The 26,173-nt window shown below is 42.1% G+C and overlaps 4 protein-coding genes, 1 long non-coding RNA gene and 1 pseudogene across 10 annotated transcripts; 4 read left to right on the top strand and 2 right to left on the bottom strand.

Moving 5' to 3' along the window:
- Positions 1 to 1,172: 1,172 nt before the first annotated feature.
- On the top strand, positions 1,173 to 4,380 carry pafah1b2 (platelet-activating factor acetylhydrolase 1b, catalytic subunit 2). 2 transcript variants are annotated; one of them, XM_047808950.1, is made up of 8 exons: positions 1,173 to 1,454; positions 1,837 to 1,890; positions 2,012 to 2,159; positions 2,251 to 2,331; positions 2,442 to 2,531; positions 2,926 to 3,042; positions 3,135 to 3,257; positions 3,704 to 4,380. In XM_047808950.1, the coding sequence occupies exons 4-8, from the start codon at positions 2,254 to 2,256 to the stop codon at positions 3,980 to 3,982; spliced, it is 687 nt and encodes a 228-aa protein (XP_047664906.1). In that variant the 5' UTR covers positions 1,173 to 1,454; positions 1,837 to 1,890; positions 2,012 to 2,159; positions 2,251 to 2,253; the 3' UTR covers positions 3,983 to 4,380. The 2 variants fall into 2 exon arrangements, with proteins under 2 accessions (XP_047664906.1, XP_047664905.1); XM_047808949.1 differs by lacking the exons at positions 1,837 to 1,890; positions 2,012 to 2,159.
- LOC125140273 lies at positions 2,774 to 3,906 on the bottom strand. Its single transcript, XR_007139562.1, has 3 exons — positions 3,770 to 3,906; positions 3,132 to 3,254; positions 2,774 to 3,021 (listed from the first exon to the last, which is right to left on the bottom strand). It is a non-coding gene; the product is annotated as an uncharacterized LOC125140273 (long non-coding RNA).
- A 4,460-nt stretch (positions 4,381 to 8,840) lies between the features above and the next one.
- Positions 8,841 to 10,960, top strand: LOC125138343 (apolipoprotein A-I-like). 2 transcript variants are annotated; one of them, XM_027178085.2, is made up of 4 exons: positions 8,841 to 8,945; positions 9,181 to 9,231; positions 9,947 to 10,091; positions 10,242 to 10,960. In XM_027178085.2, exons 2-4 carry the CDS (start codon positions 9,189 to 9,191, stop codon positions 10,828 to 10,830), a joined length of 777 nt encoding a protein of 258 aa, XP_027033886.1. In that variant the 5' UTR covers positions 8,841 to 8,945; positions 9,181 to 9,188; the 3' UTR covers positions 10,831 to 10,960. The 2 variants fall into 2 exon arrangements, with proteins under 2 accessions (XP_027033886.1, XP_027033887.1); XM_027178086.2 differs by lacking the exon at positions 8,841 to 8,945 and adding an exon at positions 8,973 to 9,079.
- A 2,289-nt stretch (positions 10,961 to 13,249) lies between these two features.
- Positions 13,250 to 15,627, top strand: LOC113662929 (apolipoprotein A-I-like). The gene is made up of 4 exons (XM_027178122.2): positions 13,250 to 13,351; positions 13,596 to 13,646; positions 14,055 to 14,184; positions 14,339 to 15,627. Exons 2-4 carry the CDS (start codon positions 13,604 to 13,606, stop codon positions 14,925 to 14,927), a joined length of 762 nt encoding a protein of 253 aa, XP_027033923.2. The 5' UTR covers positions 13,250 to 13,351; positions 13,596 to 13,603; the 3' UTR covers positions 14,928 to 15,627.
- LOC113662930 lies at positions 13,380 to 17,815 on the top strand (annotated as a pseudogene).
- Positions 17,816 to 18,439: 624 nt separating this feature from the next.
- On the bottom strand, positions 18,440 to 25,817 carry rnf214 (ring finger protein 214). Of its 4 annotated transcripts, none has more exons than XM_027178121.2 (15): positions 25,756 to 25,817; positions 24,358 to 24,511; positions 23,024 to 23,083; positions 22,435 to 22,575; positions 22,123 to 22,256; positions 21,935 to 22,003; positions 21,611 to 21,707; positions 21,390 to 21,478; positions 21,209 to 21,296; positions 20,965 to 21,060; positions 20,471 to 20,826; positions 20,274 to 20,385; positions 19,994 to 20,077; positions 18,823 to 18,921; positions 18,440 to 18,720 (listed from the first exon to the last, which is right to left on the bottom strand). In XM_027178121.2, the coding sequence occupies exons 1-15, from the start codon at positions 25,800 to 25,802 to the stop codon at positions 18,658 to 18,660; spliced, it is 1,689 nt and encodes a 562-aa protein (XP_027033922.2). In that variant the 5' UTR covers positions 25,803 to 25,817; the 3' UTR covers positions 18,440 to 18,657. The 4 variants fall into 4 exon arrangements, with proteins under 4 accessions (XP_027033922.2, XP_027033921.2, XP_047665504.1 ...); XM_027178120.2 differs by having other exon boundaries at positions 19,961 to 20,077; XM_047809548.1 differs by lacking the exon at positions 25,756 to 25,817 and adding an exon at positions 24,687 to 24,811 and having other exon boundaries at positions 19,961 to 20,077.
- Between the last annotated feature and the right edge of the window lie 356 nt (positions 25,818 to 26,173).

Genomic DNA, 26,173 nt, shown 5'->3' on the forward strand with positions numbered 1-26,173 from the left:
TCAACAGAATTAATAGAAACTACAATAGAGTTAAAGAAAGCTAATAAAAAAAACAAATTATTTATCATAATGAATGTATGATATTTAGCAGAATTTCTAAACACTGAAATGAAATTCGGATTTGTTTCGATTTTATTTCTATCTCTTCCCCCCCCCCCAAATTTCGTACCTTTTTTTCTTTATGAAACCACAAAATAATGTTTAATTAAAAAAAAATGTACCCTGTGTAGTGCCTTTGGTGTCCACTTGGGGACGGATTTGAGATCCGCTCCTGAGCTGACCTGTGGGGTGGGTTGCCAGATTGGGCCTTTCAGTTCAGTTTCAGGAGGGGTATTTGCTTGGTGTAATGGTGCTGCATCTCAGAGGTCTAATTGGACAGGGTGTTTCTTTATGCCTGTTAATGTGGAGAGAAGAAGAAGAAAAAGAAGAAGAAGATTTAACTTCAAATTTTAGGCCATACTATAACTATACTTTGGTCCATTAAGCACAGATTCAAATGCGATGGTTATTGGATAATGATCAACATCGGAGTGGATTATTGTTACCTCTCTGAAGCTGATTCTTCTTCCACATTGGGTTGCGTCCAGGACACTGAACAGGCCCATGTTGATGGCAACAAGACTGCCATCTCTCACTAACCTTCACCATCCTCCAAATAAATTAATTACACTTTGTCATTTTAATCCACGACTCTCGGAGAAGGGAAACAGAGTGCAGGAAAATGAGCCACAAAAGGACCTAAGAACCAGTAACTCTAGAGCAGCGGTGTCCGATCTTATCCGTAAAGGGCCGGTGAGGGTGCAGGTTTTCATTCCAACCAAGCAGAAGCCACACCAGAGTCTACTAAAAGCCAAGAACAACTGATTAAACAGGTGGAATCAGGAGTAATTCCTGCATCCACACCGGCCCTTTGTGGATAAGATCGGACACCGTTGCTGTAGAGCAAGTCATGATCCTGGCTGTTAATTAGATAAACAAAAGATTAGTACCAGATCGTGTCATCAAAATTTGTTGACATCTGTTTTAGGTTTAAATCTAGAGTTAGGGTTAGATAGAGACAGGGTATAATAGCTATATATAAAAAAAATAATAATAATAAAATAAAAAAGATCTATTAGAACTCAGGATTTCTTTGTGTGGATCAATTGTCTGAGTTAGGGTGAAATGTGCGCACACCTGGCAACCCCGAAAAGGGGCGGATATAACCGGTTTCGTTGATCAAAACCCTCCGTCCGTGATTTTCCAAACATATCCGAGCTACAGAAAGGATTTTGTGGCGCATAAACATCGCGTCGCCATTTTTTTAAAGAACAAGAACAAAAACAAAACAAAAACAAAAACAAAAAAAAACGGGCGCGTGCGAGACTGAGCGCAGCATCAGCACCAAACCGCAGCATCCTCCGGCATCAGACATCTGTCTGCTTCCTGCTTTAGAGAATTCATCTGATTAGCAGGTGAGACTGTGTGTGTGTGTGTGTGTGTGTGTGTGTGTGTGTGTGTGTGTGTGTGTGTGTGTGTGTGTGTGCACGCGTGTTAATATTAATGCTACATAATGCAAATGTTATTGTTGCAGCCTGTTTGGTCATTTAGTCATTTCATGACAGGCCTCTAACGCAGGATGCCGCTGTAATTTACGGCCTAATCTCATCCAAATAACCCGATTAGACAATATACAAGAGCTCTAAGAGAGCATTTCATGAACCAGAAGAAATCCACTGTATTACTAGCCAGAATTAGAGCATTCTGAATGTAAAGCGTGCATCTTGCTTGCTTTCATGCACTGTGTCTGAAATGGTGACTGTATTAAGCTTCCTCCTTATTTCCAACTAACACCAGTGTATTATGGGGATTTCTGCACCTTTTTACGGGCTACATCGTGTCCTGTTGCAGGTGATATTGTGGATATGAATAGAATTTGAAATATATATTATTGGTGTTGTGTTTGTGTTATTCCTGTGAAACGTTGACAGCTGTGTGTCCCTTCTCTGTCACGGCGGAGACTCTGTTACAGCTGGAGTAGTGAAAATGGAGTTTACTTCACTTTTAGCCAGAACATACAGTATGTCTTTACTGAAGAAATCTGGCTCAGAAGTAGTGATAACGTGAAGGAAAACGCTGAAGGACTAAAGCGCCGCTGCATCAGTAGCAAAAGTTAAAAAGTACAATATTCTTCCCAAGAATCGTGGATGCTGGGAAAGTTCACGTGTTGTGAGTTTTGTCCTGATGTTACAAGTCCATGTTCATGTTTAGAGAATGAATGACGAGGAGAACCCTGCTGCTGAACCTGTACAGGTTCTGGATGTCCAGGGTGATGGACGCTGGATATCACAGGTGTGTGTTTTATGAATAAAAATACATATATATTTATATGTAAAGAGTTTGTGTATTTGACATTGTGTTGATCGTGTGTGTGTGTGTGTGTGTGTGTGTGTGTGTTGCAGCACAACCGCTTCGTGCAGGAATGTAAAGATGCAGAACCTGACGTGCTGTTTGTAGGGGACTCCATGGTTCAGCTGATGCAACAATATGAGGTGTGTGTGTGTGTGTGTGTGTGTGTGTGTTGTGAACTAAATACATTCACATTTAAGCTTTTTTGAATCTGGTTATTTAAGCAGGAAACAGAGCCTAAAGTGTCATTTGCAGTTCAGCGCCACGCTGCACAATGCCACATTGTCTTCTGGGTTGTAAATAAGCTGCTGTTGCTGTTCCAGATTTGTAATTTCATGTGGCCTTCTCACAGGATCAGTAGGGGAAAAAAAAACATTCTGAAAGCTGATTGGTCAGAAAATGTATTATTTAGGCGTAAATAATAACAAACAACATGACATAAGTGATAACAGGAATGAAGTTGTTTTAGCGTCGGGTCTAACATTGAAGTTAGAGATACAGTCTGGGTTCTGCGATGTGATTGGTTGTTGTGTGCAGGTTTGGCGAGAGTTGTTTTCTCCACTCCATGCGCTCAACTTTGGGATTGGAGGAGACACGACGTGCAACGTTCTGTGGAGGCTTCAGAACGGAGAACTGGAGAACATCAGGCCAAGGGTGAGAGAGAGCGAGAGAGAGATTATCCCATAGGTTTCATTCTCATGTACAGCAGTAATAACTTGGTGTGTGTTGTGATTGTATCCCACCAGGTGGTGGTGCTGTGGGTAGGAACCAATAATCACGAGCACACGGCAGAGCAGGTCGCAGGGGGCATCGTGACCATAGTACAGCTGCTCATCTCACGCCTTCCCAAGGCCAAGATCGTTGTCCTGGTGAGAGAGAGAGAGAGAGAGAGAGAGAGAGAGAGCCCTTTGAATTTTAAGCTCTAATGCTAATATGCTAGCTCTCTGACTAGCTAGCAGAATAAACGTGAAGTGGAAATGCAGTCATTTTGGTTAGATAGCATGTGGTCGAGCAAGTGCTAGCTAGCTAAAGGCTAATTTATCGGCTTGCTGACTAACTAGCAATATAAATGAGAAGTGTGTAACATGGAGCATCTGAGTCCATAGATCACGCCTGCTCTTGGCTGATAGAACATATATAATGTACAGTATATAAAGTAATTAATAAATTATTATGTATTTTTGTCCAAAGCGATAAGTGAATGTTCCACAACATTAAATAAAACAATAAATGGGTAAAAAGTCAAATATTACATGGCATAATTTACATATTAACATCAGCTAATTGCTTAAACCTGATTGGTTGTGTCACTCAGGGTCTGTTACCCAGGGGCGAGTTCCCCAACCCTCTGAGGGAGAAAAACGCAGCAGTAAACACCTACCTGCGCTGCGCCCTTCCCCGTCTCGGACCCATACAGTTCCTGGACGTGGGTGGCGGCTTTGTGCACTCTGACGGCACCATTTCCAGCCGAGATATGTTTGACTTCCTGCACCTGACGGCCAGTGGGTACGGTGCCATGGCCACGCCCCTGCACGAGCTGCTGCTCCAGCTGTTGGAGGAGACACCGCAGGAAAGGCGGGCCTCGCTCGTGTAAGAGAAGGTGACGGGACCACGGCGAGGTTCAGAGAGGCGGGATCAGGAATCTGTCTCATTCTTTAAGTGGAACATGTACATCATTACATATTATATGCGGAGAGAGAGAGAGTGAGAGAGAGAGTGAGAGAGAGTCATAAATGTTGGCAAAATGTGGAAAAAATGTTCTTTGCTAATTTTCAGAAATATGTATTTTAATCACTTGGGTTTTTTTCTAATGTGCTTTAACTTATTTAAGTGTTGAGACTTAGACAAAGTCCTCACAAATCACCCAAGCACTGTGTGTGTGTGTGTGTGTGTGTGTGTGTGTGTGTGTGTGTGCACGCATGTTTGTGTGTGCGCACATGTCTGTGTGTGACCAAGCGTGTGTGTGTGTGTGTGTGTGTGTGTGTGTGTGTGTGCGCGCACGCGCGCGCATGTTTGTGTGTGACCACGCACGTGTGTGTATGTGTGCATGCACGTTTGTGTGTGAGCATGCGTGTGTGTGTGTGTATGTGTGTGTGTATGTGTGCTCGTACTTGTGTGTGTGTGTGTACGTGTGCTCGCACGTGTGTGTGTTTGTGTGAGTCACCTCAGTAAACTGGATAATAAACACTGACACAGTGAGCACCTTTGATGCTTTAGTGTAGCACTGAACTGATGCTGATGCTGATACTGCCAGCTTCTTACACACTTCTTACACAAGGATCTGTTGAGTATGGAATGAAGATGGCTGCTGTGTCACTGAATTACACACAAACATACACATTACCCAAAGTTAGAATTTACATAGTGTTCATCCACTGGAGTTACAAAGCTAATGTAGACTAATGTAGGCTAATGTAGACTAATGTAGACGAATGTAGACGAATGTAGACTAATGTATCCCCCAAACTGTTTCCTATAAATAAAAGTCTAAATCTTTATACGCTCGTTTCACACATTAGCTCCATGATTTCATTTACAAAGTAAAAAGAACCGAAATCACTAAAGATTTCCAGTAGAACTATATATTATATTAGCGTCTGCTACCTTTGTAGCTTTTATGTACAAGAAAACAAGACTTTGTGCAAATTTTTCTGAGCGCAAAGTTAAAAATGGGATTCCAGTTATCCAAGATGGCTGCCAAGAAATACAAATTTAACCAAGCAGTGGACATTTTGTTAGTTATACAGTACGTCTACAACATTAGCTCTGTAGCTAATCACAGCTACAGCTTGGATGGTTGACTACACTTAGCCTCTCTTTCTCTTTCATTGGCCTTCATCTTTTTGTATTGTTTTTTTTTTCTTCAGAGTAGCTTAAAGGAATTTGTGTGTGTGTGTGTGTGTGAGAGAGAGAGAGAGAGAGAGAGAGAGAGAATGTTATGTACAGAAACAGAATCCATCTATCTTAAAATATTTTAAACTTCACAAAGTGTGTGTGTGTGTGTGTGTGTGTGTGTGTGTGTGTGTGTGTGTGTGTGTGTGTGTGTGTGTGTGTGTGTGTGTTAGTTCCATCTCTGTATATAAACAGTCAATACATGCCTGCGTAGCTGTTTGTGAAACTGTGCTAACGTTTCCTGTCAGCCAGTGAGTGTTAGCTTAGCTGCTCTGTCACACACTGAAGAAAACGCTGTGTGAAACTTTCCATTAAAGAAGGAATAATGTCACAACTTTAGGACTGGAATCTTTGTCTTTTTCTTCTGTTCACTTTCCTCTGAGGAAAAACTTTCCTTTTGGTTCAAAACAAAGTTTATATCTGACTGAAAATAACTGCAACCATGTTGGTATTTTTACCTGTCAGTAATATAACCAACACCAGAAAATGGCAACATGTTGATTTGTTGAAAAAAAAAAAATCTAAACCGGTTCAAACCGGTTCAGTCATGATACAGTTATTTAAAACATCATACACAGGGTATACGTCCAAATCGGGTATGTTTCCATATCGGGATCACGTTTACGTTAATTATACTGTCGTTATTAAAGGAATGCGTTTGTTACAGCGAATATTTAGCACCTTACTGTTTTTAGATACGTTTCCAGAACGTTCACAGAACACAGAACGTTCCACTAACGTTAGCATATGGTTTCTGTTGTTTTTTTCTTTCTTTTTCTGGGAACCAAATAGCAGAGATTGGGGACTCGGGTCATACAGTATGACTCGAGTCATACAGTATGACTTGCCTCGAGTCAGACTTAAGTCACAAACGTGTAGCCAATGAGCAGAAAGGGGCGGGGCTTGTCAATATGCGGCAGTGAGAGTGTTCAGTGCGCATGTGTGACATTAGCAGAATCGAGTCATACAGTATGACTTGCCTTGAGTCACACTTAATTCGCAAATTTGAGACGTGACAAATATTAAAAAAAGACTCGACTTGACTTTGACTTGACATTCATGACTTGAGACTTACTTGAGACTTGCACGTGTGTGACTTACTCTCACCTCTGCCAAATAGTAACATTCTACGAATGTTCTCTAAGGGTTTTTGTTAGTTTACCAAAAAAAATAACCTTTCCAGAATGTTCCTGAAACATTTTAAACAAAATCTAAAACAATTGTGTTGTGGGAATGTTTTGGGAACCAAAAATTGTTTGCTGGGTTTAAACAGGGTTTAATGCTGTAGGACCCTTTAAAGGTTAAAGGTGGGGTCTCCCATTTTTGAAAGCCATTGTTGACATATAAAATCACCAAAACAAACACGCCCCTAACCCAAATGGGTCCCACCCCTGTATCGATAGCTCCGCCCACACATACGTACGTAACCCAGGCGACTAACAGAAAGAAACTTTATCACAGCTGAAGGGAAGAACAATACGATTGTAGATAAACAAACAAGCAAAAATGACACACAAGCATAATAATGTAAAGGACAAAGGCATATATTAGTTCTGTGTAACAAAGCAAAACCAACGTTACTCACCTATCGAGAAGGAAAAAAGCGCCTCGGCGTCTTAAGTAAAGTCGGCCACATATTCACAGGTCGGAGTTTCCCGAGTCGATAACTCCTGAGCTAAACGCTGTTACTACACAAAACGCGGTTGTAGCTGCCTCTCTACATTACTACGATAGAAAAGAGGTGTTATTTGTGTAGTAACAGCGTTTAGCTCAGGAGTTATTGACTCGGGAAACTCCAATCTGTGAATATGTGGCCAACTTCCTGCTCCTTCAGTTCTCTCCAGCGCTGGAAAGCTGATCCTATATTAACACGTCCTACTTCTTGCCTTATTGTAAGCCTTCCTTCGCTTTCTTTCTTTGTTTTTATCCTCCATGTCAATGTTAAAACCGCTTTCTGCTGATGTCACACATGCGCACTGAACACTCTCTCTGCCGCATAATAACAAGCCCGCCCCTTTCTGCTCATTGGCTACACGTTTGTTTTGTTTTTTGTTTATTATTCGGCCCGACTCAGTTTATTGAAGCATTTAAATAAGAAGCTCTGCTTTTACTCCTATTGTGCTGAGGAGAGCTTCTGAGCGTTGCTTTGACCTAGTTGTGATAATTATCAGCGATGAATACAGGCCGTAACATACAGCAGGTTAATGTGCACATATTTTATGTAATAATGAAATACATTATTAAAGCAAATAAAAGCCTGTATGACCGACTTTTTCTTAACGGTGTATAATGACACAAGAGTTTACTTATTTCTTGTCAAATGGATCAAAAACATTCAGAAAATGTGTGACCTATCCTGTAAAATGTTCCTCATTAATGCAAGGAATGCAATATGAAATATAATATAAATACTGTGTGTAAAAATCACCGGTGAATAAAGAAACCCTGTGAAATGTCCACAAAGTCACATATTTCAGAAAACACTATTGACGTATGAGGAACGGATTAAATATGAACACGTTAAAGGGATCTAACTAGCAGAAGGAATGAAGCTGAGTTGTGTGTGAGACACGTTACAGAACCAGCTGATATATAACCTGATCACTGCTTTATTATAGTGGACTGACTAAAGACATGTAAGCTGCTGTTAACTGTAAATGCACACGTGTGCCTCTGCATATCTTATCTCGGCTAAACGGCTGACCGCCTCTGACCTTTGGCATGCGTGTGGATCTGCTGGGATTAATCCAGACAGCCATGTGCATGGAACACTGAGATTATATACTGGTATAGATTGATTAGCATTAACATCAGCGTTTATATGTAAAAAAATATATATATATGGAATAAATGAATGAATGAATGAATGAATAAATAAATAAATAGATAGATAGATAGATAGATAGATAGATAGATAGATAGATAGATAGATAGATAGATAGATAGATAGATATTTCCAAAAGTTTACAGAAACTATAACATTTTTTTTTTTAAATATTTATTTATTTAGTTAGTTATTTAGTTATTTATTTATTTGGAACTATACGACCAAACGGTTGCCCTTTATGCTACTTGATGAATCTAATTAACACTATATTAAAGTACATTTCGGATAGTTTTTTTTATAAAAATAAAGATTTCTATAAAAATGTACAGATTTAGTTTTTTTTTATCCAAATAATTGTAATCCGTTTTTTTAGTGTTAATATATTAGCTATAAACTTTAAAAAAGAAATAACACAGAATAAAAATAAATCAATAATATTAACGTCTTTAAGAGAAAACGTAGCAGAAACTTATCTTGAATCAAAGACTTGGCTCGAAGTGACCTTTGACTTTTGACTAAGTATGTGTGTGTGTGTGTGTGTGTGTGTGTGTGTGTGTGTGTGTTTGATTGGTGATATTGATTATTCATCCGATTCATCTATTACCTCTGACGTCTTGCGAGCGCTCACTGAGCTGATTAACTCATGGCAGATATTATTCTGTGATTCAGGAGCGTAACCTTCGAACTTCAGCTTTCCATGTAGGAGGTCTGGAGTCCAACTGATTCACACACACACACACACACACACACACACACACACACACACACACACACACACACAGATTCAGGTGTATATATAAACTCTGCATCTCTACAGTTGGGATCCGTCACCACTAAGGTAAGAGCTGACGTACAGGAGGCTGAAGGAGCGACTGTAACAACTTTATTTAACGATGTTCTTTCGGAGAGAAAATTGCTAACATTTAATCTGTACTTCTATTACGTTTCTAGTCTTAAACCTCTAAAGCACTGGTGTGTAACTGGTGCTCCATATTAATATTGTTTTTATTTAAGGATTTCTTGTTGTAATTGTCTGGTTTCTTAAATGTATTTATATTTGAATCCTTTCCTAGGCGTCATTATGAAAGTCGTAGCTCTTGCCCTGACCCTCCTCTTGGCTTTGGGTGAGTCTCGTTGGTCTGCAACTCTCCGTCTTTCCGACTTTGCCTTCCTTTGTGTGTTTATGCTGTACCAGTTCACCTGAGGTTTACTACAAATGTTTATTTTCTGTCACTGGCTGGATGTAAAGTCCTCTTGGTTCACACAACGCATTTGCTACCAGATGAATGAAATAGGGGCACGGTGGCTTAGTGGTTAGCACGTTCGCCTCACACCTCCAGGGTTGGGGGTTCGATTCCCGCCTCCGCCTTGTGTGTGTGGAGTTTGCATGTTCTCCCCGTGCCTTGGGGGTTTCCTCTGGGTACTCCGGTTTCCTCCCCCTGTCCAAAGACATGCATGGTAGGTTGATTGGCATCTCTGGAAAATTGTAGTGTGTGATTGCATGAGTGAATGAGAGTGTGTATGTGCCCTGTGAAGGGTTGGCACTCGGTCCAGGGTGTATCCTGCCTCGATGCACCATGACCCGAGAAGTTCGGACAAGCGGTAGAAAATGAATGAATGAATGAATGAATGAATGAATAAAATAGGCAGAATTTGTTAGTACTATCTGTACTCCATTTGTAGGCCCATGATTGGCTAGAATAGCTCTGACTGACAGGGTAGAGTAACGCTATACAATATGATGTCGCAGGATGTTCATTCATTACACTACCATTTGTAGTTAACTTGCACTCCTTCCAGAACCAGTTCAGGCCTAACAGACATTTTGTTTGTCCCCAGGCTGTCATGCCCGCACCCTGCAGGCCGATGCTCCCACCCAGCTGGAACACTACAAGGCAGCTGCCTTGGTCTACCTGACCCAGGTGAAGGACCAGGCCTACAAGGCTCTAGAGAACCTGGATGGAGGCGAATATGAGCAGTACAAGTAAGCCCTTGTTGTTTTGCTCCGCTTAACTGAGTAAGCTTATTCACTATGATGTGAAGCAACCAAATGTACAATGGCAGAATTCGTGAGCAAGTACTTGGGGATAGATCTGTGCAACCTCCAATCTTCTCTATTTCTGCTCCTCCTAAGGCTGAAGCTGACACAGAGCCTTGACAACCTGCAGAAATATGCTGATTCCACCTCCACCCCCCTGAAACCCTTTGCCAACCAGTTGGTTGAAGGAACCCAGGCTGTGCACAATTACTTCCTAAAAGAACTGGATGACCTTCATGCCAAAGTGGAGCCACACCGTGCTGAGCTGCGCCAAGCCATCGAGAAGCACCTGGACGAGTATGGCGAGCGTCTCATCCCCATCTTCCGTGACTACATGGTTGATAATCAGAAGGAGATCAATGCTCTTCGCCAGAAGCTTCAGCCTGCCCTCGATGACCTGAAGGCCAAAGTGGACACCAACATTGAGGAGACCAAGACCAAGCTTGCCCCTATTGTCGAGGCTGTGCGTGGAAAGCTCACAGAAAGGCTACAGAACCTGAAGGACCTGGCCAGCCCCGTGGCTGATGAATACAAGGAGCACATGCTGAAGGCCATCGAGGATGTCAAGGGAAAGCTGGCACCCCACACCACCCAGCTCCAAGGCCAAATCGAGCCCTATATGGAGACCCTGAGAGCCAAATTCCAGTCTTTCTATGAGTCCGTCGCCCAGGCCATTCAGGCCTAAACACAGCTTCTGCCAGGACTCGCATTCTCACACTCGCACATGAACGTATTCATGCATGAGATTGTATGTCAGCTCCAACATCCGTGTGATATAATGATGCAAAATAAAATATGTATTTAACCCTTGTGCAGACCTGCGGTCTATTTGACTCATCTGGAAAGTTTAATGTGTCATAACTTGGGTTTCCTTCCACATATTTGCCTGAAATTTACCACGATTGTTCCAAATTATGAACTTTGCAAGTAAAATTAATTTAGTCTATTGTCGTTGAACTATGTGTTCGTAAAATAAATACATTCCTCCTCAAGTCCTCCCGAGTCAATTTGACTCGGCCACATTTAGTGGGGCAATAGGTCACGCTTTTGCCCTTTTCAGCGCAATGAACATACAGACACAAAAATGCGCACATAAAATGTCCACTAACACACACACCCAAAACACACACACACACACACACACACACACACACACACACACACACACACACACACACACACACACACTAAAAAATTGGGCATTGTATTTCATTAGGCCTCCAGAAAAAAGAAAAGCTACACATTTGTAAATATTTCACACTTTTGATATGCCTTTGCCTAGCAGAGGGAAAAATATGATGTACCGAAATGATGCTACACACAGACACATACACACACACACACACACACACACACACACACACACACACACACACACGTTGTGTTTTCATATTCAAATCATATTATGCCATGTTTTTGAGTGGTGTGTGTGTGTGTGTGTGTGTGTGTGTGTGTGTGTGTGTGTGTGTGTGTGTGTGTGTGTGTGTGTGTGTCTGTTTTTTTCCAGGTCAAATTGACTTGAATGCTTATAAATCAAAAAATCTACAATGATTACCATTCTGTGTGATCAGATTACATTTGTGAACATTTTACATTTGTTATGTCTATTTTGCCTACCAGATGCCATCTGATCACCCAAAAACAGGCTACACACACACACACACACACACACACACACACACACACACACACACACACGTTGTGTTTTCATATTCAAATCATATTATGCCATGTTTTTGAGTGGTGTGTGTGTGTGTGTGTGTGTGTGTGTGTGTGTGTGTGTGTGTGTGTACTCCGGTTTCCTCCGGTCCAAAGACATGCATGGTAGGTTGATTGGCATCTCTGGAAAATTGTCCGTAGTGTGTGAGTGAATGTGTGTGCGTGAGTGAATGAGAGTGTGTGTGTGCCCTGTGATGGGTTGGCACTCCGTGCAGGGTGTATCCTGCCTCGATGCCCGATGATGCCTGAGATAGGCACAGGCTCCCCGTGACCTGAGAAGTTCGGATAAGCGGTAGGAAATGAATGAATGAATGAATAAATCAATGAATGATGATATTTTCTTCCTTATGTTGCCACTTAACGCACACATTTTGCTAACATTTCAACTATCATCCATTTCCCAGATGTTGTAGTAAAGTCTCATAGTGTTAGACTGCTGCATCAATATTCCTGGGATTTTTTCATTCTGCCTTCGTGTTCACATTTAGCGCCCTGATTAATTCCCAGGTAACAGTGTATATGTGAACGGAGTCTTAAAGTCCGAGTGTTTTACCTGGACGGTAACTTGCACTCAAGGCTAATCAATCAAGGCTTATTACAACAAAACCATGTTCATAAACAAACAAGAAAATACAAGAAACATTAATTATAAATCTTTTTTTTTTTTTTAAATAAATAAATAAACAGAATTCCATTACAGAGAGTTTAACATAAGATAAATCTCCTGATTGGATTCAGGAAAAAAGAAATATTTCTACAAATATTGTTTAGAAATCCCTCGGCATTGATGACGCACCGTATCTGTAAACGTGGGTGGGTTTATTTGCTGGGATCGAAAGGACAGGAGTTGTTCTTGCCTGACTGTAGACACACACTGATAAACTAGAACATTAAAAAAACAGATCAGTGATGATTTTTCTAAAAAAAAAAAAAAAAGTGTCATAAATAATAATAATAATAATAATAGTAATAATAATAATAATAATAATAATAATAATAATAATAATTTTAAATAATAAAAGATAATCCTGCCGTAGAGATACACACCCACCTCTCTGTGCAGTGTATGAGGGCAGTGTGTGATGTATTGTGTTCCGGGTTTTACGCGTACAGATGGCGCTGCCTGATGGAGGGGAGAAAAAATATACAATTGATTTATTCAGTATAAAAGGACTTGACTAATGTACTATACATGCAAACAGCCCATGTTTTCAGTCTTGTGATAAACTAATGAACTTATAAATAAACATTTGAATCAAAGTCGTTGCCTCGTAGTGACTTTTGATGCATGCATTCTATGTGTGTGTAACCTTCGAACTTCAGCCTTCCATGTAGGAGGTCTGGAGTTCAACTGGTTCACACACACACACACACACACACACACACACACACACACACACACACACACACACACACACACACACACACAGATTCAGGTGTATATATAAACTCTGCATCTCTACAGTTGGGGATCCGTCACCACTAAGGTAAGAGCTGACGTACAGGAGGCTGAAGGAGCGACTGTAACAACTTTATTTAACGATGTTCTTTCAGAGAGAAAATTACTAACATTTAATCTGTACTTCTATTATGTTTCTAGTCTTAAACCTCTAAAGCACTTGTTTGGCTGGTGTGTAACTGGTGCTCCATATTAATATTGTTTTTATTTAAGGATTTCTTGTTGTAATTGTCTGGTTTCTTAAATGTATTTATATTTGAATCCTTTCCTAGGTGTCATTATGAAAGTCGTAGCTCTTGCCCTGACCCTCCTCTTGGCTTTGGGTGAGTCTCGTTGGTCTGCAACTCTCCGTCTGTCCGACTTTGCCTTCCTTTGTGTGTTTATGCTGTACCAGTTCACCTGAGGTTTACTACAAATGTTTATTTTCTGTCACTGGTTAGATGTAAAGTCCTCTTGGTTCATGCTGTGCTAATCACACAATGCATTTGCTAGCAGATGAATGAAATAGGCAGGATTTGCTACCAAGGCAGTTGAACAATGTCAGTACTATCTGTCCTCCATTTGTAGGCCCATGATTGGCTAGAATCGCTCTGACTGACAGGGTAGAGTAACGCTATACATTATGATGTCATCCTAGTGCAGGATGTTCATTCATTACACTACCATTTGTAGGTAACTTGCACTCCTTCCAGAACCAGTTCAGGCCTAACAGACATTTTGTTTGTCCCCAGGCTGTCATGCCCGCACCCTGCAGGCCGATGCTCCCACCCACCTGGTGCACGATGGGGCAGTTGTCTACCCGGCCCAGGTGAGGTACCGGGACGAAAAGTTCTTTTTGGACCCGGATGAAGGCGATTACAAGTAAGCCAAACCCTGTTGTTTTGCTTCGCTTAACTGAGTAAGTTTATTCACTATGATGTGAAGCAACCAAATGTACAATGGCAGAATTCTTGAGCAAGTACTTAGGGATACATTTGTGCAACCTCCAATCTTCTCTCTTTCTTCTCCTCCTGAGGTTGACATTAACAGAGCTCATTGAGAAGCTGCAGAAAAATGGTGATTCCACCTCCACCCCACTGAAACCCTTTGCCACCCAGTTGGTTGAGGGAACCCAGGCTGTGTACAATTACTTCCTAAAAGAACTGGATGACCTTCATGCCAAAGTAGAGCCACACCGTGCTGAGCTGCGCCAAGCCATCGAGAAGCACCTGGACGAGTATGGCGAGCGTCTCATCCCCATCTTCCGTGACTACATGGTTGATAATCAGAAGGAGATCAATGCTCTTCGCCAGAAGCTTCAGCCTGCCCTCGATGACCTGAAGGCCAAAGTGGACACCAACATTGAGGAGACCAAGACCAAGCTTGCCCCTATTGTCGAGGCTGTGCGTGGAAAGCTCGCAGAAAGGCTACAGAACCTGAAGGACCTGGCCAGCCCCGTGGCTGATGAATACAAAGAGCACATGCTGAAGGCCATCGAGGATGTCAAGGGAAAGCTGGCACCCTACACCACCCAGCTCCAAGGCCAAATCGAGCCCTATATGGAGACCCTGAGAGCCAAATTCCAGTCTTTCTATGAGTCCGTCGCCCAGGCCATTCAGGCCTAAACACTGCTTCTGCCAGGACTCGCATTCTCACACTCGCACATGAACGTATTCATGCATGCAAAATAAAATATATATTTAAAAAGACAAATCTGAGACTGAGACCTGAGTGACTTTTAAACAAGACCAAAGAAAATTTATACAGTATGAAAAATTATATTAACACCTCAGTTAACACCTTTTTCATTCTCAAATCCTGGGACAGTGTCAGGTTACCTGTGACAATTTATCCAATCGCTCATACATTTAGCCTTGAAATGTAGACATTTGACCAGGAGACACATTTTTTATCAGTGTCTCCACTGGATTGTAGGTGTCAGATCTCATGTCATATCTTGCTTTCTATGTACATCAGGGTCTGATTCTTTATAAAACATAAAAAAATACAGACCAGTGATGATTTTTCTCCAAAAAAACGTGTTTTAAATAATCGATAATCTTGCCGTAGAGATACACACCCACCTCTCTGTGCAGCGTATGAGGGCAGTGTGTGATGTATTGGGTCCCGGGTTCTACGTGGTTCTGACACATTAAACACAGTTTGCATCCAGACGGCGCTGCCTGATGGAGGGGAGAAAAAATATATATATACACAATTGATTTATTCAGTATAAAAGTACTTGACTAATGTACTGTACATGCAAACAGCCCATGTTTACAGTCTTGTGATAAACTAATGAACTAAATAAACACTTGAATCAAAGTCGTTGCCTCGTAGTGACTTTTGACGCATGCATTCTATGTGTGTGTGTGTGTGTGTGTGTGTATGTATGATTGGTGATATTGAATATTCTTCCGATTCATCTATTACCTCTGACGTCTTGCGAGCGCTCACTGAGCTTATAAACATGGCAGATATTATTCTGTGATTCAGGAGCGTAAACTTCGAACTTCAGCCTTTCATGTAGGAGAGTCTGGAGTTCAACTGATTCACACACACACACACACACACACACACACACACACACACACACACACACACACACACACACAGATTCAGGTGTATATATAAACTCTGCATCTCTACAGTTGGGGATCCGTCACCACTAAGGTAAGAGCTGACGTACAGGAGGCTGAAGGAGCGACTGTAACAACTTTATTTAACGATGTTCTTTCAGAGAGCAAATTACTAACATTTAATCTGTACTTCTATTACGTTTCTAGTCTTAAACCTCTAAAGCACTTGTTTTCCTGGTGTATAACTGGTGCTCCATATTAATATTGTTTTAATTTAAGGATTTCTTGTTGTAATTGTCTGGTTTCTTAAATGTATTTTTATTTGGATCCTTTCCTAGGCGTCATTATGAAAGTCGTAGCTCTTGCCCTGACCCTCCTCTTGGCTTTGGGTGAGTTTCGTTGGTCTGCAACTCTCCGTCTGTCCGACTTTGCCTTCCTTTGTGTGTTTATGCTGTACCAGTTCACCTGAGGTTTACTACAAATGTTTATTTTCTGTCACTGGTTAGATGTAAAGTCCTCTTGGTTCATGCTGTGCTAATCACACAACACATTTGCTAGCAGATGAATGAAATAAGCACAATTTGCTACCAAGGCAGTTGAACAATGTCAGTACTATCTGTACTCCATTTGTAGGCCCATGATTGGCTAGAATCGCTCTGACTGACAGGGTAGAGTAACGCTATACATTATGATGTCATCCTAGTGAGGGATGTTCATTCATCACACTACCATTTATAGTTAACTTGCACTCCTTCCAGAACATTTACATTTACGGCATTTAGCAGACATCCTTATCCAGAATGACTTACAACTGAGCAACTGAGGGTTAAGGGCCTTGCTCAGGGGCCCAGCAGTGGCAGCTTGGTGGACCTTGGGGTTCAAACGCATGACCTTCCAATCAGTAGCCCAACACCTTAACCACTGAGCTACTACATCCCCAGAACCAGTTCAGGCCTAACAGACATTTTGTTTGTCCCCAGGCTGTCATGCCCGCACCCTGCAGGCCGATGCTCCCACCCAGCTGGAGCACTACAAGGCAGCTGCCTCGGTCTACCTGACCCAGGTGAAGGAACAGGCCTACAAAGCCCTAGAGCACCTGAACAGAGACAATTACAAGCAGTACAAGTAAGCCACACATTATCACAAACCAGACAAACCCTGTTGTTTTGCTCCGCTTAACTGAGTAAGCTTATTCACTATGATGTGAAGCAACCAAATGTACAATGAGTTCTTGAGCAAGTACTTGGGCGTAGATTTGTGCGACCTCCAATTTTCTCTGTTTCTTCTCCTAAGGTTGAAGTTCACAGAGAACTTTGACTACTTCTTTGGGAATTATGTTTTTTCCCCCTCAGGCCCCTGTTCCCCTTTGGCAACCAGTTGTTTCATGTAGCCCTGGCTGTAAGCTACTTCCTAAGAGAACTGGATGACCTTTATGCCAAAGTGGAGCCACAACTTGCTGAGCTGCGCCAAGCCATCGAGAAGCACCTGGATGAGGATGTCAAGCGTCTCATCACCATCTTCCATGACTTCATGGCTGATGATCGATTACCTCAAGGCAGAAGTGGACACCAACATTGAGGAGACCAAGACCAAGCTTGCCCCTATTGTCGAGGCTGTGTGGGGAAAGCTGGCCAGTCCCGTGGCTGATGAGTACAAGGAGCACATGCTGAAGGCCATCGAGGACGTCAAGGGAAAGCTGGCACCCCACACCACCCAGCTCCAAGGCCAAATCGAGCCCTACATGGCGACCCTGAGAGCCAAACTCCGGTCTTTCTTTGAGTCGGTCGCCCAGGCCATTCAGGCCTAAACTCGGCTTCTGCCAGGACTCGCATTCTCACACTCGCACATGAACGCATTCATGCATGAGATTGTATGTCAGCTCCAACATCCATGTGATATAATGATGCAAAATAAAATATATATTTAAAAAGACAGATCTGAGACTGAGACCTGAGTGCCTTTTAAATAAGACCAAAGGCATTTGACCAGGAGACACATTTTTTATCAGTGTCTCCACTGGATTGTAGGTGTCATATCTCATATCTTGCTTTCTACGTACAGATTTCCTCCCCCGGTCCAAAGACATGCATGGTAGGTTGATTGGCATCTCTGGAAAATTGTCCGTAGTGTGTGTGTGTGAGTGAATGAGAGTGTGTGTGTGCCCTGTGATGGGTTGGTACTTCGTCCAGGGTGTATCCTGCCTCGATGCCAGATGACGCCTGAGATAGGCACAGGCTCCCCGTGACCCGAGAAGTTCGGATAAGCGGTAGAAAATGAATGAATGAATGAATGAATGAATGTTGATATTTTCTTCCTTATGTTGAAACTTAACTCACACATTTTGCTAACATTTCAACTATCATCCCTGCCTTCGTGTTTACATTTAGCGCCCTGGTTAATTCCCAGGTAACAGTTTATATGTGAACGGAGTCTTAAAGTCAGAGTGTTTTACCTGGACGGTAACTTGCACTCAAGGCTAATCAATCAAGGCTAATCAATCAAGGCTAATCAATCAAGGCTTATTACAACAAAACCATGTTCAAAAACAAACAAGAAAATACAAGAAACATTACTTATAAATTTATTAAAAAATAATAATAAACAGAATTCCATTACAGAGAGTTTAACATAACATAAATCTCCTGATTGGATTCAGGTAAAAAAAGGAATATTTCTACAAATATCTTGTAGAAATCCCTCGGCGTTGATGACGCGCCGTATCTGTAAACGTGACGCAGCAGCAGAGATGCGTGTGAAAGAAAGAGCCGCATGGGGTTTATTTGCTGGGACAGAAAGGACAGGAGTTGTTCTTGCTTGACTGCAGCCACACACTGATGCACTAAAACATAAAAAAATACAGACCAGTGATAATTTTTCTCAAAAAAAAACAACAAACGTGTTTTAAATAATCGATAATCCTGCCGTAGAGATACACACCCACCTCTCTGTGCAGCGTATGAGGGCAGTGTGTGATGTATTGGGTTCCTGGTTCTACGTGGTTCTGACACATTAAACACAGTTTGCGTACAGACGGCGCTGCCTGATGGAAGGGAGAAAAAAAAATATATATACACAGTATATTCCGCACTAAAGGGCGCATCTAAAGGCCTTAAATTTTCTCAAAAATCGGCCGTGTGCCTAATAATAAAATGTTGTTGTGTGACTTTGGTAAGCGCTCCGCTTGATTGACTGTCGGACCGTTTCCCGCTGACACAGGGACGTAATACGTACACTACGTACGCTGGCAGCGATAAACCAATCAGAGGACATTACGTAATACGTACAGTACGTACGCTTACCTCCGCCACGCCTCCGGTAGGTACAGTATAACTACCCGTATGTTACATAACAACATTTGTTTCTTCCTAACCATTATGCGCTCCACACTTCAGTCCAGTAGGTGGTGGTAAATGCACCTTAAGTCGGTTTGTCATCCGCCAATAAAAATCAGATGCTTACGAGGCACAATACAAACTATGGGCTATCACTTACGCGGTTGTAAATGGGAATAGAGCAGCTGAAAGAATTCGACATCGATGTATCTATGGTTCGGGAGTGGAGGAAGCAAGAAAATGTAGTTAAGAAGTTAAGAAAACACAGTAGATGAGGACTTTGATGGATTTGTGGGAGAAGATTGATTAAAAAATAGTGTGTGTTGTTAAATAGTAGAATAAAGTTCAGCTAAACTCACGGTTTTGCTTCTGTTACCTTTTTTTGTAGACCGTATGTTTTAGCATGCGCCTTATAATACGGTGTGCCTTATAATGCGGTGCGCCTTATGATGCGGTGCGCCTTATGTATGGGTTAAGGACAGAAATAGACCCCGTAATTGAGACTGCGCCTTATAATGCGGAAAATACCGTATATGCAGTTGATGTATTCAGTATAAAAGGACTTGACTAATGTACTGTACGTGCAAACAGCCCATGTTTACAGTCTTGTGATAAACTAATGAACTTCTAACAAAGAGCAGAACAGTATTGGAACACGACCCGACGTGTGTTCCACCCCAGTAAAGCTCATATCTTTATTTCGTTATTAATGCTTCTTCTTGATGTGAATGTGTTTAGTAGACGTACCATGGTGTGAAGAGCAACCTGTGGGCCTCTGACCTGGAAGCTGTGAGCACTGGGAACATGGACCTGAGGTCTGTGGGAGTGTCTGGAGCCTGCAGGGGGCGCTATGGGGCCTGGAGCCTGAGACAGAAAGGGGTGTGTTTATAAACAAGAAATGAATACTAACAGTTCACACACACACAGAGTTAATAAACACTTTCATTTTTGCAGCTAGTGTAATAAATAAACACAAATACACAAATGTACACAAATAAAAAAAAAGTTTTTATGGACTACAGACGATTCTAAAATCTCGTTATGTTTAAAGTTTGCTTACCAGCCGTTCACTCAGTTTCTGTTCCACTTGTTGTTTGATGTCCTCTACAGACATTCCAGCCATGGTGCCACGTTCACTCTTAACCTGCTGCAACACCCCCATGATCTGAGCTCTAACACACACACACACACATGATGAGAAACAGTTGCAGAATAAAAACAAGCATTCAAACTATAGAACCTGTAATCTCTTAACACCTGGTGCATTGTGGGAACTGTGTGCCCAGTTTCTCCAACAGTTTGTCCAGCTTGCCTGCAGGTTGTGGGTTTGACGGTAGAGCCTGGGAGGCGGGGAGTCTTGCCGAGGCCCCTGGTGCGAGACTAACCACCGGGGCTGCAGGGACAGCAGTGTACGGTAAAGTATATGTAGGGTGGGTGTTGGTCCTGGTAGGGGGGCGGATGGGGGGCATGTTCTGCTCCAGGGTGTGTGGTGCGAATGCCGCTGGGTTGTGTGCAGAAAGCGGAGGGGGTGTGTGTCTACGGGCGGGGTGAAACTGTGGCTGGGTCACTGGTGGGTGGATCGCAGTGTATGTCGTGAAATTTAGCAAATCGATCTAGAGACAGACAGAGAGAGAGAGAGAGAGAGAGAGAGAGACAGAGAGAGAGAGAGAGACAGAGAGAGAGAGAGAGAGATAGTTTAATACACTAAATGTAGTTACACACCAGACAGAAACAAACACACTAACACTCACCATGGGGATGTGGGGGAGAAGAGGAGGGAGGATTTTAGGCAAACTGTCCAGTTCTTTCCCCTGGAGAAGCTGCTTAAGGTTTTCATTATACGATGACTGAAAAAATCAACACAGGTATAACCACGATTAAACATCTTAAACCATCAGGGGTATCAGCCTCAGGGGTATCAGCCTCAGGGGTATCACCCTCAGGGGTATCAGCCTCAGGGGTATCAGCCTCAGGGGTATCAGCCTCACCGCTCACCTGTAGTTTCCCCAATCTGCTGCGAACCATCGCCACATTTTTCTCCCATTCATTTTGCTGCAGCTTGCTCTTGGGTGAAGTGTCTGACCTGACCACAGAGCAGATGACATGTTAAAACACACACACACACACACACACACACACACACACACACACAGTTAGGAATTTTCATCACTCTTACCTGAGAGTGCTTAGATATCGTTCAGCTTCTGCAATCCAGTCTTCTACCTGAGAAACGGCCAGCTCTCGCTCAGACTCTAGAGCAGCCCTCTACACACACACACACACACACACACACACACACACACACACACACACACACACACACACACACACATCGTTCATCCAATAATCATCTAATGTGTCTGATATATAGCAAACTTTTCTCTTTGCTTTGCTGACCTCATCCTTCAGAGCTGCCTGATTGGATTCTTCAACTTGTTTAGAGAGACTCTGTGCCTCCTGAAGCAAAGCAGCAATCTCTTGCTCCCAAGAAAGCCTGTAACACACACACACACACACACACACACACACACACACACACACACACACACACACACACACACACACAAACACACACAAACACACACACTTCTGAGTATTTTATGCCATAAACTGTATCACTGGAACATTTTCTTGAGCGTCTCCTCATATTCACTGGCTTGCGTTTTGGGGAAATGTTGAACATGTCGCTGGTCATGTTGTCGTTTTCCAAAAAAGTCTTACTTGTCGTGTTTCTGCTCCTCTGTAAGCAAATTCAGTCTCCCATCTAACTCCTCCAGTTCTTGGGTCAATCTAACACACACACACACACACACACACACACACACACACACACACACACACACACACACAGATTAACACTGAACACAAACACAAGATCGACACACTGCCCCTTTTTTCCTTCTCCTCACCTTTTCACCGCCTCCAGCTTTTGATCCTTCTCGGCCGTGAGCTCCTCGACTTTGGCACTGAAGTTTTTCCTTGAAGTCTTACTGCTGTTTAGCTCCAATTTCAAACGCACGGACTCGATCTTATCCAGAAGAACCTGGACCGATCCCAACAAATCAAATCAATCAATCAATCGATCGATCAATCGATCAACTCTATCCAGGCTGGAACGAGCAGATCAGGATACAAGCACAAACAAAAGCGACAAAAGAGACTTTTATAAAGGTTTTCAAATGTTTCCTGATTCTCGGTGAATCTGAGACGGGAGACCGGACCTGATGTTGTCGCTTCTTGTCATCTCTCAACTTCTTCAAATTTTCTATCTGACTCTTGTATTCAGACTCTTCGTCAGCCTGCTGTTTCTGTAGAGACTCGCACTCCTCTGTCAGCTCGTTGTTCTGTTCCACCAGGACACGCTAGAGAGAGGGAGAGGGAGAGGGAGAGAGAGAGAGAGAGAGAGAGAGAGAGAGAGAGAGAGAGAGAGAGAGAGAGAGAGAGAGAGAGAGAGAGAGAGAGAGAGAGAGAGAGAGAGAGAGAGAGAGAGAGAGAGAGAGAGAGAGAGAGAGAGAGAGAAAGACAGAGAGATACAGAGAATTACAGAGACAGAGACAGAGAGAGACAGAGAGAGACAGAGACAGAGAGAGAGATACAGAGAGACAGAGACACACAGAGAAAGAGAGAGTGAGAAAGAGAGACAGAGAGTGAGAGACAGAGAGAAAGAGAGAGTGAGAGAGAGACAGAGAGAGAGAGAGAGAGAGAGACAGAGACAGAGAGAGACAGAGACAGAGAGAGTTTACTATCCAATAAACTATTAAAATGTATAGACTAAAAAAATGATATGGTAAACGGTAATATAAACTTTACCATTGAATGTTCCCAGTTGTCATTAGTGTTGACACTATTTTCTTGTGTCCAGTCATCAGTCTGTTGGGAGATCAGACACACAGATCAGACACACAGATCAGACACACAGATCAGACACACAGATCAGACACACAGATCAGACACACAGATCAGACACACAGATCAGACTCACAGATCAGACACACAGATCAGACACACAGATCAGACTCACAGATCAGAGATCAGACACACAGATCAGACACACAGATCAGACTCACAGATCAGAGATCAGACACACAGATCAGACACACAGATCAGACACACAGATCAGAGATCAGACACACAGATCAGAGATCAGACACACAGATCAGACACACAGATCAGAGATCAGACACACAGATCAGACACACAGATCAGAGATCAGACACACAAATCAGACACACAGATCAGAGATCAGACACACAGATCAGACACACAGATCAGAGATCAGACACACAGATCAGACACACAGATCAGAGATCAGACACACAGATCAGAGATCAGACACACAGATCACAGATCAGACACACAGATCACAGATCAGACACACAGATCACAGATCAGACACACAGATCACAGATCAGACACACAGATCACAGATCAGACACACAGATCACAGATCAGACACACAGATCAGACACACAGATCACAGATCAGACACACAGATCAGACACACAGATCACAGATCAGACACACAGATCAGACACACAGATCAGACACACAGATCAGAGATCAGACACACAGATCAGAGATCAGACACACAGATCAGAGATCAGACACACAGATCAGACACACAGATCAGACACACAGATCAGGGATCAGACACACAGATCAGACACACAGATCACAGATCAGACACACAGATCAGACACACAGATCAGACACACAGATCAGACACACAGATCAGACACACAGATCAGAGATCAGACACACAGAGTTTATAACGCAGGGTTTATTCAGTTTGAACAGAGTATTAAATTCCCACTGTATGTTTTATATTATTTTCGGGTGTCAGTCAAAGCTGAGTGACGAAGCAGTGTCTTACTTCGTCTTTAGTTTTTAAAGTTTGTGGTTACATTTCCTGCCTTTACGCAGCACGTCCCTGTAGTTCAGTGCTCCCTAAAGTAATGGCACCATCTTTAAATGAGTATATTAATGAGTTTATAGCCTTGTAGCCTTACAGTAAAGTGCTGTTACAGGAAACTAATCAACGGTTTCTGTTCGTAACAAGGACACAACAGCTTTATAACACACATCAACAGGACAAGTTGTGTAGAATCTCTGTTACAGCTTGTTTGTTTGTTTCTTTTTCCTACCTGTACATCTTTGGTCTCTGAATTGATCGACATTGTGTGCAACACTTCTTGGTTGTTCAACATCACTTCCGGTATGTTCAACGCCACTTCCGGTATGAACTCAAAGTGAAATGGCGTGTACCAAACACCGTCCACCAGCTCCCAGTACTGTAGACTGTAAATAATGTTTTTATCAGAAATGTCACCTCGAAATGTTTACACAAGTTTATTAAGTTTAGACGGTTTATTTATTTACCGCCTCGCTCTGTGTAGCTTAGCTCCTTTGGCTAGTCGATTAAAAGTACAAGTAAAACAGCATAACACTAAATAGACGTTTCAGAAATTCTTACTTTTGACTATTTAACCGTTTAAACGTTTTGTTGAGTCAGAATTTATCGTTAAATATACATTCAGACGTCATGTCATGTCATGAGGCGAGATAAGTGGTGCTGCGCATGCGCGGGATTTTGTAAACAGCGACGTGTTTCCTACATAAATGTCTCCAGGTCAATTTGGCCAGAGCGTCATTCATTTATCAAGATATTCACACATTGCTAAGCTTTGCAAATGTCTGACACACAATTAAATTTACAAAAATGTTCACCGCATTCCAAAAAAAAAAGAAAATTAAGAACATTTTGGTAAAAAGTCTCAGTGCATCATTAAACATCCCAAATGTCTGACTATCTCTAAAATTGCCGAATCTACCGCACGTCTCTCAATTTCACAAATGTCCAATATATCCTAAAGCATCCAAAATTTCAAACACATTGTTGGTCATTTTGCAAATGACAGACACCGTCCCAAATGGCCAGCAACATCAGAAATGTCCAGCAAAATCCCAAATGTCCAGCAACATCAGAAATGTACTAAATGTCCAGCAAAATCAGAAATGTACCAAATGTCCAGCAACATCCCAAATGTCCAGTAACATCCTAAATATACCAAATGTCCAGCAACATCCCAAATATCCAGCGAAATCCCAAATGTACCAAATGTCAAGCAATATCAGAAATGTATCAAATGTCCAGCAACATCATAAATGTACCAAATGTCCAGCAACATCCCAAATGTCCAGCAACATCCTAAATGTACCAAATGTCCAGCAACATCAGAAATGTACCAAATGTCCAGCAACATCCTAAATATACCAAATGTCCAGCAAAATCCCAAATGTCCAGCAACAACCCAAATGTCCAGCCACATCCCAAATGTCCAACACCGTCCCAAATGTAGTACATGTACAGAACCACCCCAAATGTTCCAAATGTCCAGCAACATCAGAAATGTACCAAATGTCCAACGCGGCCCCAAATGTAGTACATGTACAGCACCACCCCAAATGTCCAGTCTAAATATATACTTAATGAGTTTTTTTATTAATTTATTTATCTGTGTATTTTTCTCCTTTGAACTTACCAAGTTGGGTCCTCTTCATAAATCATATCAAATATATCAGGCTCCATGTCTAGGAAATGCAATTATACACAAATTGATTCAGATGAGCTCTCATGGTAATTTACAGGCTTCTAATCAGCTCTTCAATTATTTTCATCACAGAATAAAAAGCCATCCTTTAATTCATTAGCTTTGATAGGAAACTTTCAGTGCACCAGAAAGAAAAGTGAAACTTAAGAAAAAAAACACAAATCAGAACCAAGGGCTCACCTCCAGATCTGGATCATGTAACCGCAGGAGACAAAGTGTGTTCAGATTTCAAATATTAATAATAAAACAATACAGTAGTAATCACTCGAAATAGCCAGAACCTCCGAGAACTGAGAGATGTTTATGGGAATATGAGCTTCAGAAGAAGAACTGAGGAGACGTTGACGTT

This window comes from Tachysurus fulvidraco, chromosome 26 (assembly GCF_022655615.1).
Source record: "Tachysurus fulvidraco isolate hzauxx_2018 chromosome 26, HZAU_PFXX_2.0, whole genome shotgun sequence".
NCBI lineage: Eukaryota > Metazoa > Chordata > Actinopteri > Siluriformes > Bagridae > Tachysurus > Tachysurus fulvidraco.